The sequence below is a fragment of the Etheostoma cragini genome, chromosome 8 (assembly GCF_013103735.1).
Source record: "Etheostoma cragini isolate CJK2018 chromosome 8, CSU_Ecrag_1.0, whole genome shotgun sequence".
In the NCBI taxonomy this organism is placed as follows: Eukaryota; Metazoa; Chordata; class Actinopteri; order Perciformes; family Percidae; genus Etheostoma; species Etheostoma cragini.
This window is the reverse complement of record NC_048414.1, coordinates 1,591,261-1,605,643: the sequence shown is the minus strand read 5'-3', so window position 1 is coordinate 1,605,643 and position 14,383 is coordinate 1,591,261. Positions and strand designations below refer to the sequence as shown.

The window sequence follows — 14,383 nt, the reverse complement described above, 5'->3', positions numbered from 1 at the left end:
AGAGGGACAGGGAGAGGACAGGGAGGAGGAGAGGGAGAGGAAGGAGGAGGGAGAGGAGAGGGAGAGGAGAGAGAGAGGGACAGGGAGAGGACAGGGAGGAGGAGAGGGAGAGGAAGGAGGAGGGAGAGGAGGGAGAGCAGGGCGGCGTCTGAAAGGGCAAGAGATAGGTCTCTCTTTAACAAACTTGTAAATAATACATTAAAATGTTATTTAGACAGCTGGGGAGACAACAAAGCTTATAGTTTCAATTTGTTTTGGCTTATTGAAAACAGGGACAATAAATATATTACACCAGAGATAACAGCGATAATTCCCATTGGTTGTCACAGTGCACATCTATATAAAAACATAATTACTCATAACACTAATGTACACTTGAAGGACAGACCGTCATGCTAGGCTCACCTGTGGCTGCTCTGTTGCTGGTGTGTGTGTGTGTGTGTGTGTGTGTGTGTGTGTGTGTGTGTGTGTGTGTGTGTGTGTGTGTGTGTGTGTGTGTCAGACAACCAGCGAGCTCTTTAAGGTTACATCAGCAATCGCTTGTGAAGCTTTTAACTCCGAAAAGACAGATAACCTCGGGTTCATGTTAATTTTAGAATGGGATAATTCAATTAAATGAAGGCCTCTCGTCCCTGAGTCTATTAGAGAGACCTCCAGCTGACCTCCAGCTGACCTCCAGCTGACCTCCAGCACAACTACACCAAGACTTCCAGTACAACTACACCAAGACTTACAGCCCGGCAGTACACACCGCGGATAATACTTCCATACTGTTGAGTCAGTAAGGTTGTAAGTACAGGACTTTTACTTGTAATGGAGTATTTTTACACTGTGCTATTAGTACTTTTAGGTCAGTAAATGAGCTAATTACGAGGCTGAGGGTAAAGGAAAGACTGGCTGGGATTTCGGCGTGGCCAGAGAGTCAATCAACAGGAAGGGAAGCGTCACCACGAGCCCTCCGTGGGGTGTCTGGACGATATGTCTGACACTTCAAGTACACTTACATTTTAGACTTACTTTTTTCAAAAGCAAATCTTGTTGGTAACACTGTTGGACTTTTACTCAAGTGAAATGCTGTATGCACGTCTTTTTACGTATTTATGTATTAAGGGAAACTTAGGAAGAAAAGTACAGTTTAGAATATTAGAAAAGTATTAGAATATTGCCATGGCCATTTAATGCAATACATGTACACCAAGACTCCTCCCACAGGCATGAGGTGTTCATTGAGGCTTATTAAATTAAAACTACCTCCTTCCTGAGCTCTGTTTGAATGTGTATTCGTTTTGTACACAGTACATTAGCAGTCTCCTTCCTCTGCAGGGACGAGGAACTACACCGTGGCAGTGTGGCACCTGGTGGCCAACAGGCAGAACTACAAGCTGCCTGAACCCTGACAGCAACTCAACCGCCGTCTTTTCCCAAGGAAACATCCCAGCTCTTGTTCCTGTCACGCTGCAGTGCATTCTGGGGCCGTCTGGCGTGTGACCGACGTGTCTCCCGGATCGTTCGGTGTGCTCGGTCAGCCGGGTAAACGGAGACAAACAACGAGGCAGTGAATGGAAAGCAGCAGTCCCCTTCTTGCTCGTTGATCCCGTCGGTCTAAACACGACGCTCGTTAGCGGGCAAACTCAGCGAGGACACGCATCACCATCTCCCGTTGCTCCGGGAAACCACTTGGGGTTCCCGAACAGCCTTCAAACATTAATCAAACCTTAACTGATGACACTAACGATACAACATGACACAATTCCAGTTATTTTCATCAGGATGCACATATTTATTCATTTTTTTTACTTTTATTACATGATTGCTTTATTATGTTAAATGTGCGATATGTAATACTGACAGCTAGTGTTTAAAATAGTTACTGCAGTACGAATTCAAAATCCTGGAGCGTCGTCTCCACCGCCCCTTCGTCCCCAGACTAGAAGTTCACGGAGGTCGCCAGGCTGAGACCGCAGCATCCACAACAACGTTGCTAGACGCTTGTCTCCCATAGCCAGACATCATCAGACTCCCCAGCACAGCGGGGGAGCTAACGTTAGATGCTAGCTATATTGCCATAAATTGTGATAAATGTGCAACATATTTTAAATTGGATGGACCTCTCTCTGCTGTTGCAAGTGTTTTCCTCTCTGTAGAAACACAACGGGCGACAGCTAAAGCACTTTATTTTGTGCAGCAACATCATCAATAATGATGAATACGAAGAGGAGCTTTCTGACAGCTCACCCTGCGGCAGATCTGCAGTGGCTGTGCAGACACGCCATGGTCAATGTGTTTGGGATTAAAAGCCAGTTTCACAAGGTGCCGAATAACTAATAAATATCAGGTCAACACGACTTCATAAATACGACATGAGGAGGACGAGGTGCAGGAGTAGGTTTTTGTGACGTGAGATAGCAGCTTTTTATTTAGTGCCACAATTACTCATGAAACTCAGGCTTTTTGTGATTGTGGGAAAAAAAGAGACAAGTGCTTTGACTGCATTAGGATGAGTTCAATATCTATGTATTAATCCCTACAGTGTGCAGGGAACCCTTTAATGAGTTAACGGGCGTGCAGCCCGGTTCTCTCTGGGACATTCTGTGTCTTCTGAGACGCAGCGAGATGTTTGTGAATATGAACAGGAAGCAAAAAGAGCCTATTGTGTGATTTCATCATGCAGCCACCACACAGGTCACTATTGTGCTTCTGTGTGTGTGTGTCGGTGTTAGTGTGTGTGTGTGTGTGTGTGTGTGTGTGTGTGTGAAGGGGGTACTCACATCAAAACCTGTGTTTGGATCCCAGCCCACGTGACCGATGTGCCTGAAGAAGACGGGAGAGATATGTGGTGAGATCACACACACACACACACACACACACACACACACACACACACATTAATATACAGAATTACAGCACGTTGGCGGCCATGTGCACATGCTAAATAGTGAGCCCACACACACAAACACACTCCCATCAGTGAGGGTGACATCAGTCAGAGAGACAGTGTGGTCATTGAACGTTCTCAGACCCTAACGCAACATGTTTATGGCTGGGTCAGATTCACCAGTATTCCTATCGTTCTAATAAACAGAAAATCTTGGGGTTTTGGACCGTTGGTCCAACAAAACTAAACATTTAAAGGGACTCACTGGAAGTTGCTGGGCGTGCCGATGTCAGCCTTGGTCAGCTTCTTCTTCTTGCTTTTGGTCTTCTTGTCCTTCCTGTTCAAGCCGCTGTGGCTCAGCATGTTGTTGAGGTGGTATGGCTGCTGGTGGCTGTGGGAGTTGTGGAATCTGACGTTGTTGATCTCCGGGTTCTTGATGTCCACGGTGGCGATGTGCAGAGCTGGACCTGCACTCAGGGAGGGAGGGAGGGAGGGAGAGGGAGACATGTTCACGAGCTGTGGTCCATTTTAGAACACAGAAATGCCACTTGGTCATTGTATTGATCCCATTGCTGCTCCTCAGAGGATGGACCCCTCAGATTTTAACAATCCCATAATCTTCCCTCTTGCACCAGGCTATTCAGGCTTTCTGCATAGTTCAATAAGTTAAAACAGAAAATGCTTAATATAACAGACCGCAATGTTTTTTCACACTTGAACCATGTTTTCTATTTATTTGTGAGTTAGCTTAAAGACCCTTTTCATCTGCAGTCCCCTGAAGACCTGTGGATATAGTAGCTGTAATGAAGACTGCATCTTATGGGGACGCTGGCAGCTTTTTACTGTAGTAATTTAACTGACTCTGACACACTGTCTTCACTATGCCTTTTGTAATCTCTGGTACCTGAGGGATCAACATAGCAAAGGTTGTAAACTCTCTTATTGAGCTTTTACGATCCATCTTCTCTAATATAAAAAGGTCAAGCGGCAGCCCGTCTCCTCATGTCCATCCAAAGAATTCAGTCCTCGAATTCCCCGTAATCTCCACAAACAGCAGCAGCATCGGACATAAACCACTAATCCACTGCTAATCCCAGTCCAAATCCCGGGGCTACACATGAATGTTGGATGTTTATGACCAGGAGCAACAGGCGCGCCTCAAATCTGCCGTCCCCCGAGGACCAGGACGGACAGGGCGGCTGTTCCCCCCCACTCCCAAGCAGAGCTTCATGGGGTGGTTCTGTGTAGGCCTGGGTACTAAAGAGGAGTGGTTTTACAGTACTGACGGAAAGTCTTCTGTATATCAAGTAATGAAAATTCATTTATTACAAAGCTTTGATACCAATGTGATGAAAACAGTGAAGTAAAAATCTAATTTCTTGAGACTGAATTTCATTCAGACGAAGTTGCTGTTCGACTGCAGACAACATTTAGCATTTGAGAACGTCAGTGAAAAGCATGTCAATACTTAGGTACCGTGTCACAAAATGCTATTCTCCTGATCTGTTTGCCAAGAAAAACCTGCGTCCGGCCACGAACACCAGGGTGCAGAGCATCCAAACTCCAAAGAATTCGGATTCTACGGAGGTCGCAGGTTGCGAGCAGGGAAGGAAAGCTGCTGGACTCGCTTAGACTCTCGGGGTTCTTCCCAAAACAAATCTGACCACCAACAACTTCACCGTCTAATTCCCCTCGATGGATAATAAAAGGTCTTATTATTATTAAAAGGCCCGTGAGTTCCCATCAGGCACCGAGAGACCGAGGCGAGCCTTCAACATTCCCAACCTAGTGTGCGTTATTCCTGAACTGCAAACCTTTTTTTTTTTATATAGCTGTTCTTACAATGGAGACAAGAACAATACATGTGAGGAGGAGTGGGGAGGCAAACACACATTCATCTCCCAGAGCAACGACGTCCCTCCGTTAGTCTCGTGTTTCACAGTTGAAATGTCAGAGTGCCACTGGAGACAAACTTCAATGAAACAACGATCTCACTCCCAAATCCATGGAGTTAATTGAAGAGACGACTGATTTGTTCATTATATGTTGATCCTGCTCTTTGCGGCCAACAGTCAGCCAAAAATGTTTGCCAACAGTCAGCAGCCTTAATGGAAGTAAACAGTCCGTTGGGACGTCATGTAGACAGCTGCAGAGGACCAGAGCTAAATTAAAGCTCTGATGCACTAGGCCAGTGGTTCCCAAACTTTTTCAGCTCAATACCCAAAAGAGAAATTTGGTGTCTCCCCGGGACCCAAATTTACAGAACAAAACCATGAATTTAAATGTATATGAAGTATATTTATTCCATTATGATCCATTATTTCTCAACTCATGTTCTTATCCCCTCCCATCGTCCCTCAGTACCGACACCAACATTTTTTAAAATAATGCTGACTTGAATTTAATGAGATGTATGTGGCTGGTTGGAGATATCAACCAGCTGATCTAGTCTAGGTTTGGTTTTTGAAAGTGCCATTCTGAGGTCATGCTGAGCATCTAGTCTGTTCTCTGACAGTTTAAGACCCAATAAAACAGGTCTGCGACCCATTTTGGGTCGCGACCCTACGTTTGGGAAACATTGCACTAGGCCCATTACTCACAACTCAGTTTTCCTGCACCTGAACGCCATCGTGAACAAAAGGAGGTAAAATAGCATTTACAATTTTACCTGCTGCTGCTGCTCACGAGCTGTCAGCTGGTCATGCTTACTTTTCAGCCTGGAGTACCCAAAATCTACTTTTACCACAATGCATTCAGAAGTTGTGTCGTTCACAAAGTTTGGAACACCTGTCATCTCCCTTTACTGTAGGCAACGTCCACATTAACCCGGGTAAAATCTGAAAACATCTCTTCGCTCGCCGTTCTGGCCTTCAGTGCAATAAACACCCACAAGGTACTGGTGTGTATTTTAACAGTCTCCGGCCTCCAGACCAGGGGTTGATGCATGGACTGTATGACTGATGCCAAAACTGGATCACCCCCCTTGTGTCTGGCTGCAGATAAGGTCATAAACCCCGCAGCCTCCAGGTTAGGGGCTGGGACATGGACCGAACTCATTTTCCCCAAACACTGTTTCTATCATCTTAGGTAGATCTTATCACATAGGGGTTTGTTTACTGGGATTTTCTAGCGATTGGTGCATTACCACGACGCAGAGTAGGGCGCCAGAATTACAACACGGCATATTTTGACTTCACTTTTGTACAGTGGGAGGAAGTGGAGATCCTTCACATCTAAAACGGCGTGCTAAATTGCTGAACTTTCACTATGGTCTCTTATTGAAAGAATGTGTTCACATTAAACTAAAATCAATCTGAAAAAAAAAAAATCTTCCATCTATACAACCACCATTTATGTCACTTTAAATCTGGCCGAAATCCAATCAGTATTTTGTTCCCTTTCAATTGTTGTGCGACTGAGCAGAAACAGAGGTTAACTCTGATGTCTAAGCCATTTTTGTCACTGCTTGTATAACCTTTACCCTGTTGTGCACAATCAGGCTATCTACATCCTGTATATATTCAGGGGAACGTGGGCTATCAGGATGTGCAGGCTGCAGGGATGTCACATTAATGTTTCATTTCAAACTATTGCTATCTCTCTCCCTCTGTTAACAATGTATTCAAGTTACAACAACACTATTATTCCATGATGGATTACAAAAGCTTCTGGATGACCTACAACTGTCAGAGCACCTTGGTGAAACGATGCATTCCTCAAAACTAACTCTCTACACTGTATTGATCTGGAGATATTTAATAAGACCTATAAAGCATGTATCCTCCTGTCGTGGGCGACGACCTTGACTTAAAAGGGTTAGACCGTATATTATTAAATGGCAAGGGTTTAACATGGCAAGGTTAGAATTGATGCCGTTTCCAATTGTAGGTGTCCTGCCAAAGGGAACAGAAGTCCCTGTTATGGAGGTTGATAGGGAAAATGTTTCTGTTGCAGTACCGTGACTGACCATCTGGGTAAATGGGCAGAAAGAGTGGCTGTGCTGTACCCAGCTCTCCACATACCAAAGTTCCCCTGCAACACATGTTGGAGACCTTTTATCTTTCGGATTTTTGTCAGAAGACTTTGCAAAAACACAACAGCAACGTGTCGGTGCTGTTGATATAATCCTGGCACATTTACAGTGATATGGTTAACATGTTCATGCCAATCCAGGCGCACTGCTTCTAATAAAAACCTAAATTGAGAAACTATAAAAAGGACCACAACAAACGTTCAGCAGCAGTGACCGTGGGGATTATAGATTAGGCCGAATGGGCATCACAACAGGGTTTAAAGGGAACAACAACAAAGACCATGTGGTCTACATTTGGCACAGATGGCCTTCCTGCTGACAAGATTAACCTTGCGGCAGACTCCACTCTGCGACAGTGTGTGAGTCACGCCGTCTGTATGACAACACGGCTAACGTGTCAGGAAACACCACAACTCCACCCTACAGTCTCCTGGCATTAATCATCCAGTCACGCAAATACCATCTACTTCTGCAGGAGACACTAGATGAGCATCGATGCTCAGACAAGCTGCTTTGTACAACCACAGTCGGTATTTGGATACGTCCACTACCGTTAAAAAAAGTCTGTATCTCATGCCACAAAAGCTTGATTACAGTCAGAAACCTGAGAGTAGGGCTGGGCGATGTGGAGAAAATCAAATATCACAATATTTATATACAAATACCTTGATGTCGATACTGCAACAATATTGTAGTGTTTTTGGGGCTTTCCAAAAATATTTACACAATGAGATTTTTGATACTTTATCATCATTAATGTGTATATAATGACTAAGTGGGTAAAGGCAAACATTATTGTAATGCAAAAGTCAGCACTTTAGCCATATGGTGATATGATAATATCCAAAATCTAAGATGATATCTAGTCTCATATCACAATATCGATATAAGATCAATATACTGCCCAGCTCTACCTTAGAGGACTAGCCCTTTGCAGTACGTATGAATGGTCTTGGATACTTTTAGGTTGTTGAAAGTCCTTTTTACAAATAGATCTTACTAATTTTGTACATTGAGAACCAAAACGCTGTACAATGGTTCAACCAGACTGACAACTGAAAGGGACAAAGATCCCTCCGAGCAACAGTTGAATGAGAAGAAGAAAAAAAAACAGTCATTGGTAAAATAAATTAGAAGCTTAGCATCAAAATATGTGCAGATTTCAATAGAAACAGCTTCCTGTGTTAGTGTCAAGGGCACAATAATACAGCTTAAATTCCCCCAGGCGCTGCCACTCAAGATAATGCTCGCTCTTCAATCTAACCACTGAGTAGACGGCAGAGGGCCCAATGCAACATGCAGCAACTCAATATTTAGAGCCACATGGCAACGACGGGCTCCAATAAGGACGGGGCTTCAATAGTGATGGAGTCTCACTGGACTGGAAAAGGTATTCATCCAAGTTCAAACAGCATTATCCAATCATACAACAATGTAAAGAAGGTTGAATCATTTCACTCTTCTTCTTTTGGGATCATTTCAAATGTAAATAATACATTTGTGTCTGTATTATAGTGTTGGCATTTCTGGTAACGTTTCCTAACCTGGACTAGGTTTTAGCCATGTGTCTGTTTTAGTCACTGAACCCCATGCAGGACAACAACTGTCCCAAACAGACCCCAGATCTGCAGCTCTCACTTAAAGAAATCCAGGTCTGAGTGACCAAGCACACTCAATCGATATCAATATTAAGAGTTCAACGTACCATTTTTAGGGTCACCTCTCTTCTCTGCAAAAGACAAAATTTACAAAATTAAAGTTTCAGAACAAAATCAACACAAAATGGAAGCTATTTAGTTTTTTTTTTAAGAAGCGACAGAAGACGACTGCATGTGTGAACGCCGTCAGAGAAAACAAGCTGCGCGGCGTCTTTGACACCTCGGGCGAAACAGTCAGAAAGAGAGTTCAGGAAGTCTTCGAAAGGAGCAGAAGAGGAGAAGCAAAAGCTTTGAGAGTCCGCTTGTGTCTCATAAAACACATTTGTGTCCCAGCTCTGTGAGGCTTCGCTTTGGACTGATCACAGTTTGGGTGGTGCGCTTCCAAAAGGCCGGCATGCTGAGAGGAGCTGCACTCCGGAGACGATACGACAGGGAAAGGGACCCAATGAGCTCAGAGCAGCAGAGGAAAGAAGAACACTGTCCCAAACCAAACCTTAACTCGTGTCCTCATCTGGTAAACACCTTCACACATTCTGGGTGTAAGGACTTGTAACCCTCACATCAATTTGAGCTCAACCCACATGTGAACTTGTTGGTTGGAATTTAATATCTTGGCTCCAGTTCTGTCATTATCCTGAAAACCTTGTCCTGAACCATCGGCAACGCAACACATCTCTTTGCATCTATCTACCTATCTATCTATCTATCTATCTATGTTGTGGTTTTATTGGTGATGTTCTTTTTATGGCAAGAGTGCTAAGATGAATGTGGCAAAAAGGCAGGCAAGTCGGACAAGGTTGTGATCTGTTTTCAGCACGCCAGCGGAGTCCTCCGGATTGTTTTGGTTTTTGTGTAAACCAGCTGCTTTTTTACTAAGACTGCAAACAGTCTTAACTTTGAAGGTGATGTTTAGAGCTGCAAAGATGAATGAAATTAATCACAGACTATTTTGATGATCGGTTTAAGTCATTTTTAACCCGTTTGTGCCGGATGCTTCGCACGTTCACATTACATCTAGCGCCGGTTGCTGCGTTGCGCAAAGGATCATGCAGCACTTCTTCATCATCATCATCATCATCATCATCATCATCATCTACCACATCCTCCCTCCCAAACTCCTCACCATCTTCCACCTGCATGTCCCTGCCCAAGACCCGCCTCCTGTGTATTTGAACCAATGACAGTGCGTTCTCTCCGGCACGCGTCATGAAAAGACCGACGAACACAAAATTCTGCGCCACGCAGCGGCCGGCAGGAGGTTCAGAGTTGCGCAACGTAGTAACCGGCGGTATATGTGTCGGCGCGAAGCATCCGGCACAAACGGTTTAATGTAAAAAAGGTCAAATGACTCCAGCTTCTTGTAAGTGAATGGTTTCTAATCTCTAGAAAATTTTCAGATTAACCGACAATGAAAATAAACTTAACGTTGGATTTTTAAATCCACACTCCGCTTCTTAGATTCTTCGGTGTCATGATTTTGCAATTCATGCATTTGTTACTTTGGTTTACTGATTTCAGGAACATCCTCCGCTGGACCATGAGGCAGTGCACTTCACAAACTTAAACAACAAAACATTCACACACTTTTTTGAGAGCACCTTTAGCTGAAATGGTTTGTTTTGGTCATTTTCTACACACTCAATTGAATTGAAGGCTTCAATCAAGAAGGAACTCCCCAATAAATTGGTGATTAGGATAAAGAAGTCCTGACTGAGAAGAGACTAGGGATGTACGATTCAGAAACTTTCACAATTCGAGTCAGATTTTTAGGCTCACGATTCGATTCAAAAACAATTCTCCGTTAAAAGAAAAATCCTTCATAGGATGTAAATGTAGTTACTTTCCCCATGCATGCATACATGCATGCATGCATGTATGCATGTATGCATGCATGTATGCATGTATGTATGTATGTATGCATGAATCTACGTATGTCCTTTCATATCATTGTGTTTATCATTCTGTTGTGATGTATGTGTACGTTGTGTGTGATGTCTAAGCTACTGGGACCTTGGGGATCAATAAAGTATGTATCTGTCATGATAAATTAAATGATAATATATGAAAATTCAGTTTTTGGAATTCTATGAATACATTTTGAATTGTAGCGCTTGAATCAAATTTTTTTTTGCACACCCCTAGAAGAGACCAAAGAATCCCGCACAGTGTTTATGACTCGTGCTTAATTTATTAACAATCTGAAGACAAAATGTCCGACAGCTCGTGGGATTCTTCTAAATCCTCCTTTCTACTTCCACACATCTCTATCCAAAGGCCATTCAGATATCAGAGTGGCAAAACCACGATCCTCCTCGTTTACGATGCTGATGCAGACACAAACTCTCCCCCAGTTTAGTCCCTGGGACGAGACGATTTTATGCAGCGGGACATGAGCGAGGCCGAGTTTGGGACTGAGGAGGAGATCTTGTTAGGAGAAGAGGTGGCGAGTGTTCTTCAGTCTGAGCCCAGGTGTGAAAGGAAGCAGAGAGAGAAGATAAAACGGAAGCAGTAACACGTACCGGTTTTGCGCTGTCGTCGGTTGAGCAGGTCGTTGATGGCGGCTCGGAATCTTCTGGCCTCTTCTTCACTGGCGAAGTTCAGACCGACCTGACAGGTCTGAGAGGAAGAAGAAGAAGAAGAAGAAGAAGAAGAAGAATCACAGATTATTACAACGACAAGGTGGCTACTAGAAGGAAGTGTGGATCAGAATTGAAGTATTGTTAACTTTGGATTTTTATTTTTTAGAAAACTGGTACAACAACAACACTGATCCCTGTCATTTTAGTAGTTTTCATCAGGCCCGGTCTAGATTTGTTCACACTGCTAAACACCTTTACACATTTCACATTCTGGGTGTATGGACTTATAACCCTCACATCAATTTGAGCTCAAATGATACAGTCACTGTGGTACGTGTGTCAGTTTTAAGACGATCATTTTGCAGTTTGTGTTAACAAAAAGAATTCAGATTGAAAAATAAAAAGATCTGTAATGTAATGGTCTGATTAAGCACACAACTTTATTTTAAATTCATTTTAGTCTAATAAAAAGCCTTCGGGAGCCCTCTGCTCTGCCCCTGATCACACCTTGTTAAACAGACCGGGGCCTGATCAGCGAGACTAGCTGCGGTGGTTTCGAGCTGCACACTTACATCGCCTGTGAACGAGATGAAGTAGGATCTGGAGCTGCTGATGGAGAAGTTGTGGTAAAGCTCCTGTTCAAACATGGTTTTCCCTTCCTGCAAAAAAAACAAACAAAAAAAAACACCACAATGTTCATGTTTAGAAGGACCACGTGTGTGACACAGTAGGTCTCCATCCACTTTGTACAAATCAGAGACACATTCAAGTCTTGCTATTCATTTAAGAAGCAAACCAGGAGTTTTTAAGATTTCCTTCCAGATGGTTACAACTGCTCAGTTAGTTTCTATTAAGACAAATAAGTAATGAGATATTTCAAGGTTCATAGAAACAAGCACATTGTTGGCCTTTCTTTCATTGATTTTCTGACAACAGAGCTCAATTATAGAGATCAATTTGGTTAGAAGACTCAATTATTAAAACGTCAAGGGTGCTAGAATGCACCACCAAGGAGGGTTTTCAAATAATCTGTGTTGTCATTTCAACCCACCTGCAGACTCCTGCAACAACAAACGGGATAAATATGCAGCCTGTTTTGAGTCTCTGCAGGTTTGGTCCCCAAACTAGGATTTCCATATGGATAAACACACATCAGCGGCTGGAAATTGACTTCGATCCATAAGGGCTTCACAATAAATTCCACATCATTTTTAAATGATGATGATTTATTTCCTAAATACGGACAGTGTCTAGAGGCAGTGCAGCGGACGGGAGTGAAGAGGGACGAACGGCTCAGGGTGTTTCCTAAGCATTAGTGCTTGAAGTAACATCGAGCAACTTGAACTTTATTCTAATGAAATGTTGAGTACAGTTACCAGGCATTTACTAACTTTTGGAAAACTTTTGGGTAATTTGCTAATGGTCCTTCTAGCAAGAGTAATATATTTTACACTTCAGTTTTTGTATAGATTAAATTAAGATACATGTTACTACGAGATACAATATCTGTGCAGTTACCTCGTATTGTTTTCTGCGTAGTAATTCAAATTGTATTTAATGAAATTTCTAAACTATGTGTTTATAATGTATTTATTAACTAGCCCTCCTTCTCTTTCCCTAAGTGGCTATGGCACTTGTCAGGCCGCCATTGTAAATAAGAACCTGTTCTTAATGACTTGCCTGTAAAAAATAAATTAATAAAATATGTTATGGGGAAAATATGTTTTGGTGCATAGCTTCTGTCGCCCCCATTAGGAATTCTAAGTAATAAATTGGCACATCCTCAGGAGACCAGCCGTCCATGACCGCTCCCCCCCCCCCCCTACGCAGTTGCTAGTAGCCAAGGGGGATACGGAGGATTAAAAAAACATGGACTCCTCAGAAGAGGTCAATATCTTCACTCAAGTTTCTGTACGGGTAAGTCGCCGGAGGCCACAATCCTCGGGAAGTATCCATACAGGGAAACACCGTGAGAGTTGTGTGGAGCTTTGACGTAACTCATTTGTCAACGGCTTGAATGTGACGGATGTTCATAAATATCATGAAGTTCTGCACTAAAGCTTTAAGATGCTTGATTGGAGGAAACCCCTGAAACGCCGTAACTAAACCCAACAGCGGTGGTCAAATCAGAATCAGCTGTTTTTACCAGGTATGAGGACACATACGAGGAATATTTCATTGGAGCATTGTCGCTCACACTGTGCTTACACACACAAAACAACCAAAACAAAAAATATACACACACAATACATACATACTCTAAACAGAACAATATGGAGGCATGAGTGCAATGAAGAGATCAATAAAATTATTTAAATTTGGAGCATAGTGCAAGGGATAGTGTGATAAATAGTATGTTATTATATTACAATATGAACAGTATGAACATATTGTAATATAATAACATAACACTATTTATGTTATTTCTGTTGGGTTTAGTCACGGCGTTTCAGGGGTCTCCTCCACAGCGCGGCCTCGCTCACCTTGATGTCGAACACTCTGATGAAGTAGGACCTCTGCGGGTTGTCCTTGACCAGGCAGGCCACGCCGCAGCACCTCTTCACCCAGCAGCAGCTGCGGTCCGCGCCGTACAGCTGGACCACGGCCGAGCACAGCGTCTGAACACACAGGGGACCAAGCACAGGGCGGGGAACGCCATCAGAAAAGCGTCGTAGTTACAGTGACATCTTCTATCGGTGTTTGTTCGTTTGGGTGTTGATAAAAGAAGGTGGGGTGAGTTTTACCTCGTCAATTTTGTCAAAATGTATTTTTAATCACCAAAGAATTAACATTTAATATCCCCAAAAAACACGTGTCAGGTGTCTGGATTCCTACAGAAAGTGAAAGGCCTCCAGGCTGCGTGTGTCACGGAGCCAACGAGGAAGAGGAAGTCTACATGAAGCAAAACATTTGAAACGGGGATAAGGACTACGCACAGCACACGTCTGCTTCACCAGGTTAGAAACACAAAGACAGAGACCTTTGGCTATCAGTCTGAACATGCAAATATCTTCACATTGGACTGTCAAATGTGCCGAAAAACAAGTAAAGTAAGGGGTCAACTAGGTTGATATTATGCCCGTGCATTCATGTGTGATGTGTCGTGGCTTTGCACTGACCGGGCGCCCAGGGTGCTCCGTTGGTAGAGCGGGCGCCCATATATGGAGGTTTACTCCTCAACGCAGCAGGAGTGCGGGCCTTTGCTCCGTGTCATCCCTCTCTCTCTCTCCCCCCCCCC

At 43.4% G+C, this 14,383-nt stretch overlaps 1 protein-coding gene across 1 annotated transcript in view; it reads right to left on the bottom strand.

Moving 5' to 3' along the window:
- wasla (WASP like actin nucleation promoting factor a) overlaps positions 1–14,383 on the bottom strand; it is a 27,627-nt gene that overhangs the window by 5,540 nt on the left and 7,704 nt on the right. Inside the window, exons 2-7 of the mRNA XM_034879013.1 lie at positions 13,629–13,763; positions 11,718–11,804; positions 11,086–11,182; positions 8,614–8,637; positions 3,141–3,342; positions 2,769–2,811 (exon numbers count right to left, since the gene is read on the bottom strand). Coding sequence (XP_034734904.1) covers positions 2,769–2,811; positions 3,141–3,342; positions 8,614–8,637; positions 11,086–11,182; positions 11,718–11,804; positions 13,629–13,763 — 588 coding nt within the window. The remainder of the gene's footprint in view (positions 1–2,768; positions 2,812–3,140; positions 3,343–8,613; positions 8,638–11,085; positions 11,183–11,717; positions 11,805–13,628; positions 13,764–14,383) is intronic.